Raw genomic sequence first — 21,377 nt, forward strand, 5'->3', positions numbered from 1 at the left:
GCATCTCAAGAGATGTTGGATTTACCCTGAAAAAAAGAGAAAGGTAATAATCCTATGGATGACAAACTGATATACATTAGGAGGCACGGTTAGATTTTGAGTTTAAAGAACTAAGGGGGTATTATGAGAATAAAGCCAAAGTAGTTACATGAAACTCATCCACAGCTAAGAAACCGCTTTCTCCTCCTCCCAAGTCCACTTTGGGGTTTGGAAAACTCAGAAAACTACATTTCCCAGAAGGCTCGGCGAACACCAGCTAGGTGAAGTCTCCTAGAAGGGAGGGAGAAGGCGAGTAGGGCGCCATGGAGTTCAGCGGGGCCTCTCCTCCTCCTCTGCGCCCTTTCCCTTGGCCGGAGGGAGGCTTTGGCTTCTGCGCGTCTGCAGGGGAGGTGAGTTTCGGGCTGCATGGAGGGATCTCGGGCGGGGAGAGAAAAGACACGTGTGAATGGGAGGGAGCGAGAAGGGCTGCAGGGAGGAGCGCAGAGCAGGGCGGCTTCCCGGGCGAGAGGGCTGCGGGGGCGCCTGCCTGTGTTGCCCCCTCCCTGCAGCCCGCCTGGGTGGGGGGTCGATGTTACTCTGAGCGGCTGGACGGACCGCGGCGCTGACCCGGAGGCTCCGTCGATCTCAGGGCCCCGAAGGTGGCCGCGCTCGCCCTGCCGGTTTAGGAGCTCTTTGTGCCCGCGGGCGAAGAGGCCTTTGGCCGCATTTGGCTCCTCCAGCTGCAAGTCTTTTCAGCCCACGCTTTCCCTTCCTCTGGAGCCTGAGTCCAAAGAGCTTCACCCTCCACTCTGACTTGGCAACTGGTCGAAGGTTTCCATTGGAAAAGAGGGGATCTTTTCTGCCCTCCCTTTCTGTGCTGCCTCCATTTCCCTGCCTTCTCGGGAGGAAAATGCCGCTTCCATTGCAGAATATCTTATATATTTTATCTTCTGTTGTAACCCGCCCTGAGCCCGCTTGCGGGGAGGGCGAGATGATAACAACAGCGGCAACAACAACAATAGTAGCAGATGAATATTATGGAGCAAGTGTGTCCGGATGTGGCGATTCCCTTCATTTCTGCCGTTGCATCTCCCACCGTCCTCCTGAAGCTGGTGGCCCATTTTGAGGCTCCCGACTTTCATGTTGTTGTTATAGATGAGAATAACGCCCCCCCCCCCCCAACTTAGTGATATTTCTGCAGTCTTCAACCAAGAGAAAGGTACTCCCCACTGGGGTTCAGCTGGCCCTTGCCAACTCCTTTAACGGCCCAGGGGATTGCTGCTAGAGAAGCAAGTGGGTGCATCTGGGGGAAATGCCTCCTTTCAGCTCAGTCATGCCCACAAGATGGCCTCCCCCCATGTGGCCGCTCCACTGTAATGCGCTCTACCGAGGTCTCCACCCAAAGTCAGTGCAGAGACGCCAGTCAGTGCTGATGAGTGCCACAGCTCGGTTCTTATGATTATGTATTTATAGTCGGCCTTTCTCACTAGCATCCAAGGCAGAGTACACAGGGCAAGTGAAGTACAATTCAGTGAAACAGATACATTAGGGTATGGTTGCAGAAAATTGGAAAACAAGCATAAAGCTGAGCGTAACTAATTTTCATGGCATGTTTAGTAGTGTGAAAACTCCCTTCTAGGAGAGTCTCTACATCAGCAGACAGTACCCAGTAGCACATCAGTTAGTCCCTATCCCTACCATGGAATCTCTCTGAGGTATTTCTTATGACGCAGTCTTGTAATTTGGGTCGAAAGCCTTCCTGAATAATTGAGTTTTGCTTATTTTGTGGAAAGGCAGGAGAGTGGGACCTTTCCTGACCCCCTCAGGCAGGCTATTCTATAAGGTGGGGGCTACCACAGAGAAAGCACATGTACGGCCAATTCTTGATTTTGCCCAGCTGCACGGCAGTCTCTGAAGAAGGCCCTGTCCAGATGAGCGTAGCTAACATGGTCGACCATAGGAGCAGAGGCGGTTGCACAGATATGAGGGTGTGAGGCCATGAAGGGTTTTGAATGTGATAGTCGTGACCTTGAATCTAGCCCAGTACCTGATGGGAAGCCACTGGAGTGACTGTAGAACTGGAGTGATAGGCATGCTCCATCTGTCTCCTGAGTAAACAAGCTGCAGTCTTCTGCCCCAGCTGGAATCTCCAGGTCAGCTTTGAGGAAAGGCCCCTGTAGAGTGCATTACAGTAATCCAGTCTCAACGTTACTGTGCTGTGAATCCCAGTGGCAGGCCATCATCCAAACTATTCTGAGTTGGGTGAAGGCATTTTTCGCAGCTGCCTTTACTTGCTTCTCTAGCAGGAGAGCTTGGTGTGCCATTCTGCTGTCACTCCAGTGGCTTCCCATAAGTTACCCAGCTCAGTTCAAGCTATTACCAATCACTTCTAAAGCCCTTCATGGCCTTGGCCCCTCATATCTAGGGGACCACCCCATTCCCTATACTCCTTACTATTTTGTGATTCAAACTATTTGCAAACTGGCTTATGTGCAGGCCTTCCTCCATTAAATTTAGATGGCTGCTAAGTGTCTCTCAGTCACTGCAAGACATGCTGTCTTCGTCCCAATAAGATATCTATCAATGCTTCCTATCTAAATGTTTTGTGGGGAAAAGCATTCTCACAAACTTCCTGGTGCATCTAAAATGTATGTTTGGGGTATATGCAGTGTCCGTTGAATGGTAGATAGCATTTCCTCTTATTAGCAGTTGTTCCGGAGTAGCTTGTGGTTTTATAGTGAATGTATTGTGTGGTTGTGTTTCTTAATCTGCTTCTTGATGGGGCAAAACCCGTGCTTCTAGTGGAACGGGCAATCCTGTCCGCTCATTGGATAATCCATGTCTTTGAAATGTCTTTTATTTCTTGAAGTGCTACATTGTAACATTCTTGTTGGGGCCTTCACAGAGGTCATTTTTGGATTTTCCCCACCTGTGATTAGTGTAGCATGGTAGCTGAAATGCACAGACTGTAGGCAAGTACTTGGCTTAGTGGAAGGGCATTTTGAATGTTGCTTCTTTACTGGCTCTTTTCCACTCTGTGCTGTTTCCTTAAACTTTTCACAGATTGCCCCTTCTTTAGTACTTGATATGACTGTGAGTTTGTCACTTGCAGTAGGAGTAGTCTTAAATACAACCATTCCGTGTCTCTTGGAGTCACAGCCTGCATCCTGCCTGTTACTGTTTGTGCTTTTACTTTATTTTTATCTGCTGTGGCATAGTGGTTAAGTGGTTGGGCTGTGAATCAGCACTCTGTTGGTCAAAATCCCACACTGCCGTGAGTTCACCAGGTGGTGTTGGGCAAGCCACACCTCTCAGAGCCAGCTCCTCAGTTGTTCTTTGGGGATAATAATGACATTGATACTGTTTACTGTTCTGAGTGGGGCCCTAATCTGTCTAGAAGAGCAGTCTATAAGTGCAGTTGTTGTTATTATTATTATTATTTTCCACTTGCAAAAAAGCCCATTGTGGGGAAAAATATAATGGGATTTAGAAAGTGAAGGGCATACTGGTGGGCATTACCACCTGCTCAGCTCCTGATCCCGGCCGTGTGAAGGGGGGGCAAGCATAACCACCCACTTCGTGCCTGATGCCTGCTGGGTGAGCCCACGGCGGGCACTGCTACCTGCTCTGCTCCTGATCCCTGCTCGCCTCCTGATCCCTTTCGGGTGAAGGGGGATTAGGCATTGCCACTTGCCTCATTCCTGATCCCAGCCTGATGAAGGAGAGGCTTTTCAACCTGCTCCATATTTAATTCCCACTGGCTGAAGGGGGGCAGGCATTGCCGTGTGCTACACTCCTGATTCTGTCTGAGTGAAGGGGGGTAGGCAGTGCCACCTGCTCCACTCCTGAGGGTGACCGGCCACATCCTGCCACGGCATGCTGTTCGAGAGCGTGGACTTCCTGCTGCAGCCGCACCCTCTGGAGGCGCACCAAGATAAAAAGTGAGCCATCTGAAAGACCCCTTGCCTTTTATATAATAGAATATGGCAACACTGGTGAGGAACCAGATGCAAAGATTGCATTGTCTAATTGATATGTTTGGAATTAAAAATCTGAAAAGTTTATCCCCTTCCAAAGGCAACACATCTAGTCCCCAAGGCTGTAAGACCAGATGCAATCCAATTTTCTTGCCATTTATTTGATGTATTGCATTCTTATAGTCCATTGACTGGGGAGTGGGATTCTTCTTTCTTTCTTGAATGCGCAGGGAGAGGAATAAATCAACAACGGGGCAATCTTTTCTTCTTTCAGAGATCCCCAGTGTCCTTTCAGGAGGTAGCCGTGTTCTTCACGGAGGAGGAATGGGCTCTGCTGGATCCAGGCCAAAGAAAACTCTACTGGGAAGTGATGGAGGAAAATTACAATAATGTAGCCTCTCTTGGTAAGGATTTTCTCCCTTATGTTGTGAATACAGAAGAGAAGCATGGGGTGGCGTCTTCCTTTGGCCCTCTTTGATTTCAAGACACCCTTTCATTTGCCACAGAGCTAAAGAACGGACGTCCCAGACCTGGGGATTCTACAGCCCCTGAGAATGAACGCATTGGGTACATTCATGCTGGAAAGAGAAATGTGTTTATGAAGAGGTCCATGTTCAGGAGAGATGGAGGATTAGCAGTTAGATTCACGCTAGCAAATCCCTGCAGCTGCTGCTTCCTTCTCTGGCCTTTCTCTGCTTGTAATTCAGGCAGCACCCTGAGTATTCGAAGCTGGGTCCCTTAGAAGTTAGTGAGACCCTCCAGCCACTAGACAACACTACCATTGATAGCTCAGAGGAGTGGACAACTCCCCTTTGTTTTGTATAAAAGGGGATCCTTTCACCATCCCTGTGCTGCCTCCTGGCTTCTCATGAGTAAACTTTCCCTGTCATTAAAAACAGAAGAGGGATATTCCAGAGATAATCCTCAGCCCTGAACGTTCCCGTTCCCTCCGCTTTAGGCACTGCTTCTCCATGACCATCTTAAGACTTGTGACAAATTCTCAAATGCCTGGCTTTGTTTTCTGCCACAGAAAGACACAGTCAGACCATCTCCCACCCTCCCGTTCCACTCAATGACCCCATAGGGGGCTGCACTCAGAATTATGTCATAGCCTCTCTGCCCCCACACCTAATATGGGTTAACCCCCTTGTTATGACCTTTACTTTTGGGGGGGGGGTAGATTGTTCTTTTAATCTTCCCTTTACACCCTCTGGGTAGTTTGCTGCCACCAGGAATATATTATTCCAAAATGTTTTATTTAAATTTTCCCTTTTGTAATGTGTTTAAGCGTCAGGCTCCTTCGTGGTTCTTTGTGGCCCTGAGGATATGAATGGGCTATAGCAATGACAGCTACACTGGGATATAACAAAACAAAATAAATGTTTATTTTTCAAGAAGCGTATTGGTTTCATAAAAGTAGTTCTTGGTTCTTAAAGTTCCTTCATTTACTCTCATTCACACAGCTGGCCTCTCTTTCCCTGACTGAGTGTCCTTTCACAAACATGCTCAGTTCAGGTTCCACACAGGTTATATTTATCTCATAAACACTTCAACATATTCAGGCAGCACACAGCTAGCCTGCTTTCTTCTGACTCAAACCTTTCTCTCTCCTCTCAGTCTCAAACTGCATTCACTCTGCCCACACTCAGTCATCAACCAATCACATCACTCACTCTTCTCTCTTTCACCCCCACTCTTCCCTATCTCACCAAACATTTAAAGACACATGCACCCATTTCTTGAAATCACTACACCCCTATATGCTGTTTAGTCATATTTTTCTCCTAAAATAATAAGTATTTTCAGTTCCTTCCTCTAGGTCATCCTTTGCTGCATCCTCCAGAGTATGATCCCAATGTTCCAACAACAGGATAGCCTTCCTCCAAGGTTAGCAACCCAAGAACAGGAGCCCTAGGGCTCAAGGAAGGACCCCAATGGACACAAAACAAAACAATTCAATTGCGAACCATACAGTTATTTATATAGTAAATTAAGTGCTAAACAGTGTACTCAATAAATAAGAACAGTGAAGGTTCGCAAAATAAGTCCAACACGTGAATGAAGTAGGCAAGTTGCAACACGCCAAGATGCTGGCCAGAAATCCACAGCAGGCAGTCGGCTGTTAAAGCAGTAGAATGACTTAGCATTTTACTTTCTGTATTGTAAACAGTCAAGGTTCGCACCAACAAGTCCAACACATGAAAGACGCCAAGGCGCTGACTGAAAGTCAGTGGTGAGCAGTCGGCTGAAGGAGCAATAAATTAGCTTAGCGGCGAGCCATGCCGGCCCCCTTTCCTTTGCTCGTTTCAGAGGGTTTCTCTTTCTTCAGGCTAATTAAGTCTATGAGCAAACCATAAAGAAATTAATTAAGCTGCAACTCCACCCTACTTATACATCAGTATTTTTTCAAAATTATCCACGGAGTCTACTCACAATTCCTATGTAATAAATACAAATTCCAGTCTAAATTCGAAGCAGTAGTATCTTCCAATGGCTAGGGTGGGAGAAAAACTACCCATCCCTAGATATAGTAGCTGTATAGTCATACATCAATTAAAAGCGTGGATCCACCTCATGGAACATCGTTTAAAAGCTATGCCAAAAGTAGCTGACTCATCATGACTAGGGGTGTCTAAGTGACCAAAAGTACTGGGACTATGAAATACAAGGTAGTTTGGGAAACGTTTCTAAAAGTATATAAATTTCTTTAAAAAATTTTAAATTTTAATTAAAATACATGAATATTAAATACGTTTTAAATACATGAGTTTTAAATACATAAATTTCTACCAATTTAAAATACATAAATTTCTACAAATTGCATTCCACAAATTCATTTCAATAAATACATCAAATACATTAAATGATCCCAATGTGCATAACGCTCAAAAAGGCCACCTAATTAAGTTTATCCTGGCCCAGGTTAACTCTAGGCTGCCCCGATCTCCTGTTTCCATTTATGATAGAGATGGCCCACCCCTTCTCACTCCATTTCCCAACTCCATGCCTTCCTCATTTGCAATATCGTTTTCCTAGAGATGTTCCCACTAAAAATACTTACGATCAGTCGGAATATTGAATGAGCAGCTCTGCCTAGGGTTGCCATCCCCCAGGTGGGGCCTGGAGCTATCCCAGAATTACAGCTGAATTTTGTACTCCAGAGGTTTGTTCCCCTGGAGACACGAGCCCCCCTTTGGAGTGCGGACTCCATGGCGTTGTGTCCTGCTGATCTCCCTCCCACCTTCCGAACCCCACCCTCGCTGGGCTGCACTCCTCCAGGAATTTCCCAACTCGTACGTGACCAGTCTAGCTCCGCCTTCCAGCAGAAATTGCAGTCCTATTGGACGAAGGAACAGCATCAGAGACGATCCTTTCCAGCCACCTGCAGGCACAATTAGATGTATAACAAATGCCAGGCCCCTTTTCTTCCCTGTGGGGACCCAAGTGGCTTGCATTGCTCTTTCCTCCACTTTATCCTTACAAGAACCCTGTGAATTAGGCCAGGCTGGGAATGGAAACCAGCCATTTTCAAAGGCAAACCTTTGAGATCCTACTCAGACCGTCTACCCACCAAACTTCAGTACCTCAGGGACACATTGAAGCCTCCTTTGCTTTTCAAAGAAGGTGCTATTTTCCACACTCCCTTTCTGGGCTGCCTTTCTTGCCTATGGAAAATCAAAGTGGCAAACATTGCTCTGTTCCCCTCCATTTCATCCATACAACAACCTTGCGAGGTGGCTCTGGCTGACAGTCTGTGCCTGGCCCCAAACCATCAGAGCGGGGATTCCAACCCAGATCTCCTTGATCCCAGGCTGACATTCTAACCACTACCCCACACAGGCTCTGAGAATTCAGGGAACTTGTTATACCCCTTGAGTTTTTCCACGGAGGGGATATTTTCCAGCCTCCCTGTCTCTGTTTCTGGCACTTCCCTTGCCTCTTATAAGTAAACTTCTGCTTCTGTTGCAAATATGAGAAGGCTGGTGTAGAGCTGATCTGTGCCCAGTTGGTCTCATTTCCTTTGTTTTTGGCACTGCAAATCCCACCATCATCTTGACGCAGGTGGCCTATTTTGAGTTGCCTATTGTTTTTTGATGAATTCTGACTTCCAATTTCAACCATAGCTTCCAATGCAAAAAGCAGGATTGGGACACAGGCTCTCTGGGGAATGCATGGTCCAGGACATTCCAGTTCCTTTCCTGTTCAGCAAAGCTTCGGGGACGGGGGGGGCGGCACCTCATTTTCCTCTGTATCCACTCCCCACACTATTTCCACTTCCCTTCCTCCAGGCACCCCCCATAACTTCCCCTTTTCTTGCTTCCTTCTCTCCTTCCCACTCACCAACCAATATACCTTTTGAGTGCCCTCCCAATGTTCAGCTATATTTATAAGGTATTTAACTTCATTCGTACTGCACCCTTCTCCCAAATAGGAACCGAAAGCAGTTTACACATTTCTCCTCTCCTCCATTTTATTCTCCCATTATCCATGTGAGGTAGGGTCGCCTGAGTGAGTGTGAACCAGTGAGCGTCCCTGGTAGAACAGGGTCTTCCAGATCCTAGTTTAAAACTCTTAACTACTTTACACTGGGCGAGTCATGCAACTTTTGTGGTCTCATGTCACTCAGTGCTGGAGGCTCTGATGTCCTCCCTCGAAGACCAAACCACATCGCTGTAGTTCTGTCTGACAGAACCCAAGGCGTGGAGGCTGGCAATACTGTGTGGTTGCTTAGCAACAGCAACTGAGGACATTTTTTTCTTATAACCATAAGCACTACTACTATTATTTTGGGGTTTTTTAACCCCGACCACATTTATTTCTTCTTTGTATTTCGGCCTTTTCTGCAAATTTGCATTTCTTTCAGGTATGTGGATAGACCGATCTTGTCTGTCCACGACTCCAGTCTCTGGATTTAACTCTACCCGTATTTTTTCCTTTCATGTAAACAAAAGCTATCAATAAAATTCAAGATTTTTAAAACAAGGATTTCTTTTACTAGTTTGTTTCTGTGTGCATCCTAAATCAATACAAAAACACATTAACTTTAAGAATAACTTTCTGCAGCAAACAATAAACCCCTCTTGTTATCTCTTTCTCCCTTTCCAAGACAGCCCAGCACATGGTTAGATATTGCTGAAATTTTTCCAGGTCCCTGGCTCTCACTGTAGAAAATATTCTTCACTTCTGATGGCACCTGATAACTCGTATTTTGTTCTTTTTCATTCTAATTTACTGCTCTCTCGCTTTTCCAGTTGCAGATAGAAGAGAGATGGCAAGTGAGATGGAACCAGGAAGGGTGATTATAGAAAGAGAGGAAGATCTACATGTGGACGAGAAATCTGGAGATCAACTGGTACCAAAGAGACAATGCCGAGGGAAAATGGAAGCAAAGCAGAAGCAGAGGAAAGAATTGGTTGCCTGTCAGAGCAGGAAGATGCAGGAGGCCCCAATCCAAGATGAACGGCTGACGAGAAAGAGAAGGCAGAAGAGACTTATCATAGCGGAAAGGTCCACCAGCAAATACAATCTGAAAAAATATAAAAAATATGCAACCTGCCAGAAAAGATTTAAATGTTTTGAGCATGGACAGAGCTTCCACTGGAGTAGTGAACTAACTGCACATCAGAAGGCTCTCACAGGGGAGAAGCCATATAAATGCTTCGAGTGTGGAAAGAGCTTTTCTCGCAATGGCAACCTAAACGAACATCAAAGGATTCACACAGGGGAGAAGCCATATAAATGCTTGGAGTGTGGAAAGAGATTTTCTCGGAATGGCCACCTAACTGAGCATCAGAAGATTCATACTGGGGAGAAGTGGCATAAATGCTTGGAGTGTGGAAAGAGCTTTTCTCAGAATGGCAGCCTAACTGCACATCAAAGGATTCACACAGGCGAGAAGCCATATAAATGCTTGGAATGTGGAAAGAGCTTCTTTGAGACTGGTGCCCTAACTAAACATCAAAGGATTCATACAGGGGAGAAGCGGCATAAATGCTTGGAGTGTGGAAAGAGCTTTTCTCGGAATGACAGTCTAACTGCACATCAAAGGATTCATACAGGGGAGAAGCCATATAAATGCTTGGAGTGTGGAAAGAGCTTTTCTCGGAATGGCGGCCTAACTGTACATCAAAGGATTCACACAGGCGAGAAACCATATAAATGCTTGGAGTGTGGAAACAGCTTCTTTCAGACTGGTGCCCTAACTGTACATCAAAGGATTCACACAGGCGAGAAGCCATATAAATGCTTGGAGTGTGGAAAGAGCTTTTCTCGGAATGGCAACCTAACTGTACATCAAAGGATTCACACAGGCGAGAAGCCATATAAATGCTTGGAGTGTGGAAAGAGCTTCTTTGAGACTGGTGCCCTAACTAAACATCAAAGGATTCACACAGGCGAGAAGCCATATAAATGCTTGGAATGTGGAAAGAGCTTCTTTCAGACTGGTGCTCTAACTAAACATCAAAGGATTCATACAGGGGAGAAGCGGCATAAATGCTTGGAGTGTGGAAAGAGCTTTTCTCGGAATGATAGTCTAACTGCACATCAAAGGATTCACACAGGGGAGAAGCCATATAAATGCTTGGAGTGTGGAAAGAGCTTTTCTCGGAATGGCAGCCTAACTGTACATCAAAGGATTCACACAGACGAGAAGCCATATAAATGCTTGGGAGTGTGGAAACAGCTTCTTTGAGACTGGTGCCCTAACTAAACATCAAAGGATTCATACAGGGTAGAAGCGGCATAAATGCTTGGAGTTTGGAAAGAGGTTTTCTCAAAATGCCCACCTAACCGCATCAAAGGATTCACACAGGGGAAGAAAAAGGGAGTACCAAATACATCGAATGAAGCTAATATTTCACTGATCCCAAAAGAGGCGCAGGATTTGACAGATGTTAAAAATTATAGACCTATATCTTTGTTAAATAATGATTATAAGATTTTTGCTAGAGTTCTGGTGGAAAGATTGAAGATATTTTTGATGGATTTTATTGGAAAAGAACAAGCCAGGTTTTTACCCAATAGACAAATAAGGGATAATCTGAGAGCTGTTATGGATACTATAGAACAGTGATGGCGAACCTTTTTGAGCCCAAGTGTCCAAACTGCAACACAAAACCAACTTATTTATTTCAAAGTGCCAACCATTGCAATTAAACCTGAATACTGAGGTTTTAGTTTAGAAAAAACAACTCATACTGTTGTCCAAACTAATTAACATCTCTCTCTTTCTCTCTCTGTCTCTCTTACTCACAGCCACAAACAAAAATAGAGCAAGTTAAATGAAAGCTGCTTACCTTTCTTTCCACCAGCAGTGACTTGCAAGCATTCTCTCTCTCACTCAACTCTGGAGACACGAATGGAAGTAAAGCAAGTTAAATGAAAGCTGCTTGCCTTTCTTTGCACCAGCAGTGTCTTGCAAGCACTCTCTCTCTTACTCACTTAGGAGACACGAATGGAAGTAAAGCAAGTTAAATGAAAGCTGCTTGCCTTTCTTTGCACCAGCAGCGTCTTGCAAGCACTCTCTCTCTTACTCACTTAGGAGACACGAATGGAAGTAAAGCAAGTTAAATGAAAGCTCCTTGCCTTTCTTTGCACCAGCAGCGTCTAGCAAGCACTCTCTCTCTTACTCATTTAGGTGACACGAATGGAAGTAAAGCAAGTTAAATAAAAGCTGCTTGCCTTTCTTTGCACCAGCAGCGTCTTGCAAGCACTCTCTCTCTTACTCACTTAGGAGACACGATGCAAGTAAAGCAAGTTAAATGAAAGCTGCTTGCCTTTCTTTCCACCAGCAGCGTCTTGCAAGCACTCTCTCTCTTACTCACTTAGGAGACACGATGCAAGTAAGGCAAGTTAAATGAAAGCTGCTTGCCCTCCTTTAGAAAGCCAGGCCCAGCCCCAGAGCTGCAGCCTCTGCTTTCTGCTGCTAAAGAGACTGGCAGCAGGGGGAGTCAGCATCGAGGAAAAGGAATCGCGTGGGCAGGGCCAAAACCCACGAGATCACTTTTCAATGCTAGGGGAACTCCATTGCAGCATGTTCCCGCTCCAAATGAGCCCTGGACTTGGTGATCCGGCAACATGGTTCGCGTGCCCACAGAGGGCACGCGTGCCGTAGGTTCACCATCACTGCTATAGAATATTATGACAAACATCCTGAAAGAGAGGTAAGCTTTTTGTTTGCCGATGCAGAGAAAGCTTTTGACAATTTGAACTGGGACTTTATGTTTTTAATAATGGAAAAGATGAGTTTGGGGCAAGAATTCACAGAAGCTTATAAAGGCAATTTATCAAGACCAACAGTCGACATTGTGTATAATGATTTGACAGAAAAATTTGAGGTAAGAAAAGGAACATATCAAGGATATCCACTTTCACCTTTGTTGTTTGTTATGGTTCTAGAAATATTAAGACAGATAAGAGAAGATCAAAGTATCAACGGTATAAGACTTAAAGGATTCTCTTATAAATTCAGAGCATTTGCAGATGACGTGATGTTTATTACTGAAGATCCGGTTTAGACATTACCGTTATTACTGAACAAGATCAAGGAATTTGGAGATCTGGCAGGTTTTTATATCAACAAATGAAAATCTAAATTGCTCTGTAAAATATGATGAAAGTGAAACAGGTTGAACTAATGAATTTAACAGTGTGAAAAGTGGTCCAAAAAACAAAATACCTGGGAATAGAATTGACAATGAAAAATATAGATTTATACAAGAATAATTATGAAAACTTATGGAAACGGAAAAAGATTTGATAAAATGGAGCAAATTGAATCTGTCACTGTTGGGTCGTATATCAGTGGTGAAAATGAATGTATTGCCAAGAGTGATGTTTTTATTACAAACAATCCCAATTGTAAAAGAGAAAAAGGAATTTGTCAAGTGGCAAAGAAAACTATTAAATTTTGTGTGGGCGGGGAAAAAGCCAAGAGTTAAGATGAAAGTGTTGTGTTATGCAAAAGAAAGAGGGGGTTACAATTACCAAACTTGAGACTATATCATGAAGTGATATGTTTGACATGGTTAAGAGACTGGGTAAACCTATCCAATCATAAATTGTTAACTTTGGAGGGCCATAATAATCTTTTCGGGTGGCATGCCTATTTATGGTATGATAACTATAAAATGGATGGTATGTTTCAACACCACTTTGTATGGAGAAATGTTTTTTCGGTTTGGCAAAAATATAAAAAATATGTAGAAGATAAAAGACCATTATGGATTGTTCCAGCAAAGGTGATAAAACCACATACAGAATATCAAGGTGAAGATTGGATAACGTATAAGGACTTACTGTTGATAGAAGGAGATATAGTTAAAATGAAGACAGGAGAAAATTTACCTTTTAAATATGGATGGTGACAATATCGACAAATTAAAGACTTAGTTGAATCAGATAAAAGGAAAGATGGTTTTAGAACTAGAAATTCAGAACTAGAAGAACTTCTGGTCGGAGATGAAATAAAGATAATTTCTAAACTGTACAAATTGTTATTGAAATGGTATACAGAAGATGAAGTGATTAAGACTCAAATGGTGAAGTGGGCTTTAAATTTTAACAAAGAGGTTACAATGGAGGCAATGGATTACAATGGGAATACTTGTGGGAAAATGCCATGAAAATATCTACATGTGTTAACTTAAAAGAAAATGGAATTAATATCATGTACAGATGGTATTTAACACCGAAAAAACTAGCAAATATGAGCAATGCTATGTCAAACAAATGTTGGAAATGTAAACAATTTGAAGGCCCTTTTTACCATATGTGGTGGACTTGTGATAAGGCAAAGCAATTTTGGTCTAAGATGTACATAGTGTCAGGTCCAGAATGCTTTCTTGTATGCCCTTGCTTAACCAACTCCATTTTTAATCCTTTCAGTGTTTAAGTGCTTTCTTCACAGGTGCCAAGGTTCCCAGGCAGCTATCTCACAGAAAAGGATTGTTTTGGCTACTGATGTTCCAACGTGAACCGGCCTTGAAGGACTTTCGCTTTCCTAGCTTCAAAGGGATTGTTTGTTTTCAAAGGGATTGTTTTGAGAACTATGGGGGGAGGTTGGGCCTGCTGGGATCTGTTACTTTGTACCTCATGCTTTGCCTGTCATTGGTAACAATTCACATGTACCATCCTGAATATTGTATTCAGGCTAGTGGACTATAATGCATTCTTTCTTCAGTAAACTTTTACAAACAACGGGCTTTTGTCTGATTGCAGAAGGTAGTCTGGAGTAAGGACATTATCTAGCCACAGTTCTGACATTTTCTTACCAATCATCTTTGCCAATGCCTAAGCCGTCTCAAACGGACTCAAAAGCTGTCCCAGTCAGGGATCCTTTGTTTGACCCGTATGCCTCCCCCGGCTCTCAAGGATTGGAACCTCAAGGACCCGTACCAAGAGGTAACGGCTCTTCTGTTACTACGCTCTACACTCTTGCTCCCAGCAGTGCAGATACTCAGCCAAGAGCTACAGCCGAACCACTGTTTTCCTTACCCACCCCGACGCAGTGGGTTGCGAGACCAAGGGAGACAAGGGAACGGAGAGCTAGTACGATGTTCACGCAAACACAGGTGGACAGTCGACGAAGTTTGGAATCGATACCCGAGCACGCCAGCAGCCAACCGTGGCTCTACTGGAACAGGACGACCGAACAAACGGAGTGGGAAACGTCCTTCAAGGCCGGTTCACGTTGGAACATCGGTAGCCAAAACAATCCTTTTCTGTGAGATAGCTGCCTGGGAACCTTGGCACCTGTGAAGAAAGCACTTAAACACTGAAAGGATTAAAAATGGAGTCGGTTAAGCAAGGGCATACAAGAAAGCATTCTGGACCTGACACATAGAAATGTTGAAAATTATGATATGTTGCTGATATGTTGCTCTTCTACTGCAGACCTACACAGCTAGCTACTCTTCTGAACCCAGGTGGGAAAAGGCTCCAGAAGACCGAGAGGTGTCAGTCAAGGCAACTAAAACTTGTTGGAAGGCTACTGAAAACCAAGCATTGTCCTTGTATTGGATTAGAGAATTGCCGGCTTTGTGTTTTTATAATCTTTGACCAGTCTTGGAGCGAGGTCATGTCAAGTATAAATCCCCTATATATGTGTATTCTCAAGTATTTTGTAAATCCATTTCCTATTCTTTCCACCTCTCTGTGTCATGTATGCCCTCCTGCACAAACACCACGTGTATCTTATGTGCTCCCAGTAAAGCCTCTGGGGCTAGAAGGAGTTCTGAATGCCATTCACTAGTTGTCATTTGAAACCTCAGTGTGTGATCTCTGCCTTGAAGTTCAACGTTCTCTGATGTGAAGTTAAACAGTTTCCCTTTAGCACAAACGTCCTTGAGACTCGGCTGCAACTACCTCAGTTTGTATCTTTCTGGGAACAGAGATGACTTCATGCTCTATCCATTATTGTAGCCTAAACTGTATTAATTTTCGTCTCTTGACTTTTGCAGCCGTATTTAACGGACCTCTAACCTGAGGGTGGGACTTTCCCCAGTATCTGACCATACTTTCCGTTCACATGTCGCTTCTGCCAATTCCACTGTCCAAGCAACCTGAACTGATGGCTCTCTAATAAAAGTTACTTCAACCAAATCACCTGTGTGTTTGCTGGGGAGAATTAAGGGATTGAGCTGCCAGGGACTGACATTCTGCCTATCCGCCGATCTCGGATCAAGTTTATAATGTTCTGTTTTGTGCCTCTGCATACAGACTCTTGCTGGCCCCTCTTTATAACACCCCCTCCGCTTCTGAATGGGAGGGAAGGTGTGGGGGACATTCTTTCGCATTTCTGTCTTACAAAGGTAGTTTTGGCTCGTGAAAGCTTATACCTGGGGAAAATTTGTTGGTTTTTAAAGTGCTAATGGCCTTTAATTTTGTTTTACTGCTTCAGAACAACCCAGCTACCCCCTTGAAACTCTGTCCATCACCTGTGTACTCTTCATTGCTATGTGAGAGTCTAACGTGAAGTCAATATTGTCCCTAACTAGGTAGTTCTTTCATTTTCTTGCTCTTGTTTATCACTTTGTTGAATAGAATGATCCTTAGTTCTTTCATTGATAGGATCACTATATTTTTCCTAGAACCCATTATATATCTTCTATATAAACAAAAGGCCGTACCCATCTGTGGCAAGCATAAAACCATAGAAAATAATGGCAGGTGACACAAAATTGCAGTGCCAGGCACAAGAGGAATGGAAGATTCTGGACCAGGCAATCCCTAGCAACTCCGTGCCCTTCGCCATGGAAGAAAACATTTTACATACTAGCCCTATTGACAACTTACACTGAATTCAGGTACAACCTGCCCATACATGTGTAAAGGGATAGGAACTATAGACTGCAGCACTATGAACTCTCTGCTGTGCCCCGCAGCACATGTTGGACATGTCCCCCGGCACTGTCTCTAGCCACACAAGCGAACAGAACCTGCCTCCATACTCACCTGGCTCTGCATCTACCAGTGCTCCCAGCCCAGCTTTTGATCATCCAGCTCAGCCTGCACGGTAGGACAGCCCTTTGCTTGTGATCCTACTGGGTAGTTTTTGTATTGTATTATATGTCCGGCTCATAATTGCTTTTGCTGTCTCAGCATTGTTTCAGATCTGTCTTTTAGAAAGGCGGACTATAAATAAATAAATAAATAAATACACATACTAGTTTGTAAAAAAGTGTCAATGTGGGTTCACTTTATAAATGAAACTGGGGACCAGAAGTTGCACAGGTTCAATCATGTGTTCCACTGTGTATTCACTGGATTACTTGTGTGCCTTGATCACACAAGGAATGTGTAACATCCTGTATTTACCAGGAGAAGTTTTCTCAGAACAATAGCCGTGTGGGGATGTGTAGGCTGAGAGAGGAATCTCAATTATTCTTTTTGAGGGAGAGTGAAAAGTTCCTTGGCATAGTTTTATAACTCCCCATCATACACACACTCCTTAATTCGTACTCATTTTAAAATTTAAAAAACCCAGCTTCTTATCCTTTCTTCTTAGGGGAAGATGCACCCATCTCTCTTCCAGCTCTGTGGTTTTGAGAAGAGGGAGTGAGAACTGGTGCCATTTGCATTATCTCCCCTCTCCCCCCACCCAGCAATGCTTAATTCAAACATGCACAAGATTCACACCTGAGAATATCCTGGGGAACCCATTCCTAATGCCCAAGGAGGAACAGCCTAGACAGGAAGTGGTGGGAGCCCCGCAGCACATGTTGGACATGTCCCCCGGCACTGTCTCTAGCCACACAAGCGAACAGAACCTGCCTCCATACTCACCTGGCTCTGCATCTACCAGTGCTCCCAGCCCAGCTTTTGATCATCCAGCTCAGCCTGCACGGTAGGACAGCCCTTTGCAGGAAAGCACTGAGTCAAGGGGGGGATGCAGGGCTTGCGGAAGCTGCTTTGTTGGGCCAGGCACTAGAGGGAAAGGGGGTTGGGGGGAGAAAGGAGCTGGCTGGAAGCTGGTTCCCTCTCAGGGGCAGGTGGCTGCAGGGAAGTGGGCAGTCTGGGCCTGCAGCACAGGGTAGCACAGCCACCACGTTGTCTCTGTTCCTTTGGCCCATGTCTCTTCAGCCGTCAATGGCTGCCTTCACCCCATGCCTTCTGCGTGACGGTGCCCTGCAGCTGCTGCTCATGCATTCTGGCCAAGGCAGCTGGCTGGGCAGGCACGGTGGGTTCCCCGTCAACCGCATTCTCTGGTGACCCCCCAGCCTGACTGTAGCTCCCCATGCTTTCCTGCTTGGAAACAGAAGGAGAAAGCGTAAGTATTTCCTGGACAGCAAGGACAAACACGAGGCAGGCCAGTGAAGAACAGGATACTTGGCAACCATGTCAACACTTTAATAGCTGAAGGAAAGAAAATGAGGCTCCTTCTGCCACTCTGGCATTGAAATAAACTCTTACTGTGGATCTCTTGAGGTTGTTTTTATTTTTTCCTTGTGACAGACTGCTTTGAAAAATGAGGGTTGGAATGGAAAATATCATGAAGGAATTAAATCCTTTTCTGAATGTTTGTGTGCCCAAGAGTTTCAAAAGGGGAAGGGATTTCCTGTTCCCTATTGAGACTAAGACCTTTTCGACAGATGAGGAAAAAATAAGTATCAAGCTAGTAAAAGTCACAATGCCAGAAGGACGGCAAGTTAAAAAAATGAAGTTGCCGGGCAGAGGAGTGGGTTTTTCAAAGTTCTCTAGCAAAAATATGGGAAATCCCGTCTTTTTTCCAGGGTCATGAAAACAGAACAACTCCTCTTGGGGGGGGGGGGCGTAGTTCAGACTAGAGGAGAACAAAGTTCACCTCAAAGTTGTCCCAAATTACCAGACTGGGGTTCTCTGAAGCACGGAGAGGAGGGGGTTCAAACCCCCAGCCATCTTGGTCTAGTGAATGCTCTCAGGTTCCTCTTTCAGTGCGTACCAGGAATGCTCTTACGTACTCTCATGCCCTTGGTATAAAAGACAGGACTCGCCACTTTTTCATTTGAAATCTTTCAATAATATACATTTCCACCCTGTAAATTCCAATTTTTTCAAAGTACTTCCACTGCTTGTTTCCCGCTTGATGCCCTAAAATCTCGAAGGATGTTTTGTTCCAAACTTCATTTCTCAGTGGTATAAAAGGGAAATGTTCTTCCTGTGAAGCTCTCTGGAATCAGGAAGATATGAAGACATCCTCCTGTCAGGTATGGTGAGGAACCAAGATAATAAAGGCATTTCGTGGGATTTTCCAGGTATTTTTCCTGCCTGTCCACAGATACAATCCATTGTGGCTCTTGTCGTGGGACCACGTTCCATAAGAGTAGCCATGTCAAGGTGGACGATACATCACTCACATCCTTGAATCTTCTGAAGAAGATCCAGGAAGGATTGCTAAAAAATTTGGATGAATCTCATGTGAGACACACACAACTGACATTATACCCATAGCAGAGACTTCAGAGAAAGGATTATGCCCCGTATTTCACCACTCAGTGAGAGAGACTTGGGTTGCAAATACATGAGTGCACCAAAAAATATAAGAGTGATTTGTAGCAGGTTTAACTTTTTTTTAAAAAAAAAATCTGATTTCCTGAAATCTGGATGAGATCCTCTCATCTGGGTTAGAGAATCCCCAATTTAAGTAGGGGGGAATGTTTCAGCCAACTAAACCAGATTTGGAGGGTACCCTTAAAAAAACCTAAATTGCAGGAGAATTGGACTGCAGGCTCCAGATCTATGGGCTTCTGAACAAGCTGCCCCACGCTACTCTCCCTTGTTTCCTAGGGAGAGTGGCTTTTAAACGCTGCAGCAAGCCTCCCTCCTTCCCTCCCCTTTTGAGATTCTTGCTTGGGATTCTTGGATTCAATATTACTCCCTTGCAAGCTTAGAGAATCCCATTGTTGAACCAGAGAATCATATCGGGAATTTCTGGAATGGGGAGGTGGGGGAGACACCAAGCAGTCTGAAGGGCTCTTTTGGTGCTTTGACAAGGGAAGGGCAGAAAGGGATGCCCTTCCCCTTCTACCTGCAGCCTCTTCCCCCACCCCACCAGTCCTCCAGCAGCAGCATGGGGCTTGGCTCCATTCCTGACCTCTAGTTGGGAGATCGGTTGTAATTCCAGGAGATTCAAAATGGGGAATCAAAGCTGGGCCTCCTGGACCCCAGTCCGACTTCCTAATTCTGGGAGATTTCCAGGCCACAGATGTTCCCTATGTCAAAAAGGTCTTTGTCTCAAGATGAGGAAAAAATAAGCACCAAGCTAGTAAAAGTCACAATGCCAGAAGGACGGCAAGTTAAAAAAATGAAGTTGCCAGGCAGAGGAGTGGGTTTTTCAAAGGTCGCTACCAAAAATATGGGAAATCCCATCTTTTTTCCAGGGTCATGAAAGCAGAACAACTCCTCTTGGGGGGTGGGGGGGATAGTTCAGACTAGAGGAGAACAAAGTTCACCTCAAAGTTGTCCCAAATTACCAGACTGGGGTTTTCTGAAGCACAGAGAGGAGGGAGGGGGTTCAAACCCCCAGCCATCTTGGTCTAGTGAATGCTCTCAGGATCCTCTTTCAGTGCGTACCAGGAATGCTCCTACGTACTCTCATGCCCTTGGTATAAAGGACTCACCACTTTTTCGTTTGAAATCTTTCAATCTTTTTCACCCTGTAAATTCCATTTTTTTCAAAGTACTTCCACTGCTTGTTTCCCGCTTGATGCCCTAAAATCTTGAAGGATGTTTTGTTCCAAACTTCATTTCTCAGTGGTATAAAAGGAAAATGTTCTTCCTACGAAGCTCTCTGGAATCAGGAAGGTATGAAGACATCCTCCTGTCAGGTATGATGAGGAAGCAAGATGATAAAGGCATTTCGTGGGATTTTCCAGGTATTTTTCCTGCCTGTCCACACATACAATCCATTGTGGCTCTTGTCGTGGGACCACATTCCATAAGAGTAGCCATGTCAAGGTGGACGATACATCACTCACATCCTTGAATCTTCTGAAGAAGATCCAGGGGAATGTTTAGAGGGGAATGTTTCAGCCAACTAAACCAGATTTGGAGGGTACCCTTAAAAAAACCCAAATTGCAGGAGAATTGGACTGCAGGGTCCAAATCTATGGGCTGCTGAACAATCTGTCATACGCTACTCTCCCTTGTTTCCTAGGGAGACTGGCTTTTAAACTCTGCAGCGAGCCTCCCTCCCTTCCTCCTTCCCCCGTTGAGATTCTTGCTTGGGATTCTCGGATTCAATATTACTCCCTTGCAAGCTTAGAGAATCCCAATGTTGAACCAGAGATTCATATCAGGAGTTGCTGAAATGGGGAGGTGGGGAAGACGCCAAGCAGTCTGAAGGCCTTTTTTGGTGCTTTGACAAGGGAAGGGCAGAAAGGGATGCCCTTCCCCTTCTGCCTGCAGCCTCTTCCCCCACCCCACCAGTCCTCCAGCAGCAGCATGGGGCTTGGCTCCATGCCTGACCTCTAGTTTGGAGATTGGTTGTAATTCCAGGAGATTCGAAGTGGGGATTCAAAGCTGGGCCTCCCGGAACCTGTTCTGACTTCCTAATTCTGGGAGATTTCCAGGCCGCACCTGGAGGTTGGCAATCCCAGGGACAACCGTGGGTGGGGTGGGGAATCTGTTATGAGTGAACTTACATTATATGAAAGGGAAACACCTACTCAAGCCATCAGGGTTCTTCCTGTTGCCAGGCAGAGAAAGGTCTTTCCCAAAATCTACTCCCAGAGATCCATTCTTTGGCGATGGGGGGGGGTTGAACCTGTGTCTTCCTGCGTGCAAAGCAGGGGCTCTAATCACTACCCTATGAGGCTTCCTCACTGCAGAAGTGTGGGATATGCTGTGATCATCAGTGAAGGTCAAGAGGAAGAAGCCAAACCTGAGGTTGCTGTTTCTTGTAAGAGCCTTGCGTAGCTTGCTGTCCTCTCTAGTTTGGCC

The 21,377-nt window shown here is 44.9% G+C and overlaps 1 protein-coding gene across 1 annotated transcript; it reads left to right on the forward strand.

Moving 5' to 3' along the window:
• The first annotated feature begins 302 nt into the window (after positions 1–302).
• Positions 303–13,811, forward strand: LOC129327845 (zinc finger protein OZF-like). The gene is made up of 3 exons (XM_054976596.1): positions 303–389; positions 4,231–4,360; positions 9,209–13,811. The coding sequence occupies exons 1-3, from the start codon at positions 303–305 to the stop codon at positions 10,648–10,650; spliced, it is 1,659 nt and encodes a 552-aa protein (XP_054832571.1). The 3' UTR covers positions 10,651–13,811.
• Positions 13,812–21,377: the final 7,566 nt, after the last annotated feature.

This window comes from Eublepharis macularius, chromosome 4, assembly GCF_028583425.1.
Source record: "Eublepharis macularius isolate TG4126 chromosome 4, MPM_Emac_v1.0, whole genome shotgun sequence".
Classification (NCBI taxonomy): domain Eukaryota; kingdom Metazoa; phylum Chordata; class Lepidosauria; order Squamata; family Eublepharidae; genus Eublepharis; species Eublepharis macularius.

Excerpts from the sequence above, each read along its gene's own strand:
- LOC129327845 (XM_054976596.1), top strand. The coding sequence starts at position 303 with ATGGAGTTCAGCGGGGCCTCTCCTCCTCCTCTGCGCCCTTTCCCTTGG. Across the intron at positions 390-4,230 it reads TCTGCGCGTCTGCAGGGGAG|AGATCCCCAGTGTCCTTTCA; the intron begins GTGAGTTTCGGG and ends TTCTTCTTTCAG. Across the intron at positions 4,361-9,208 it reads CAATAATGTAGCCTCTCTTG|TTGCAGATAGAAGAGAGATG; the intron begins GTAAGGATTTTC and ends TCGCTTTTCCAG.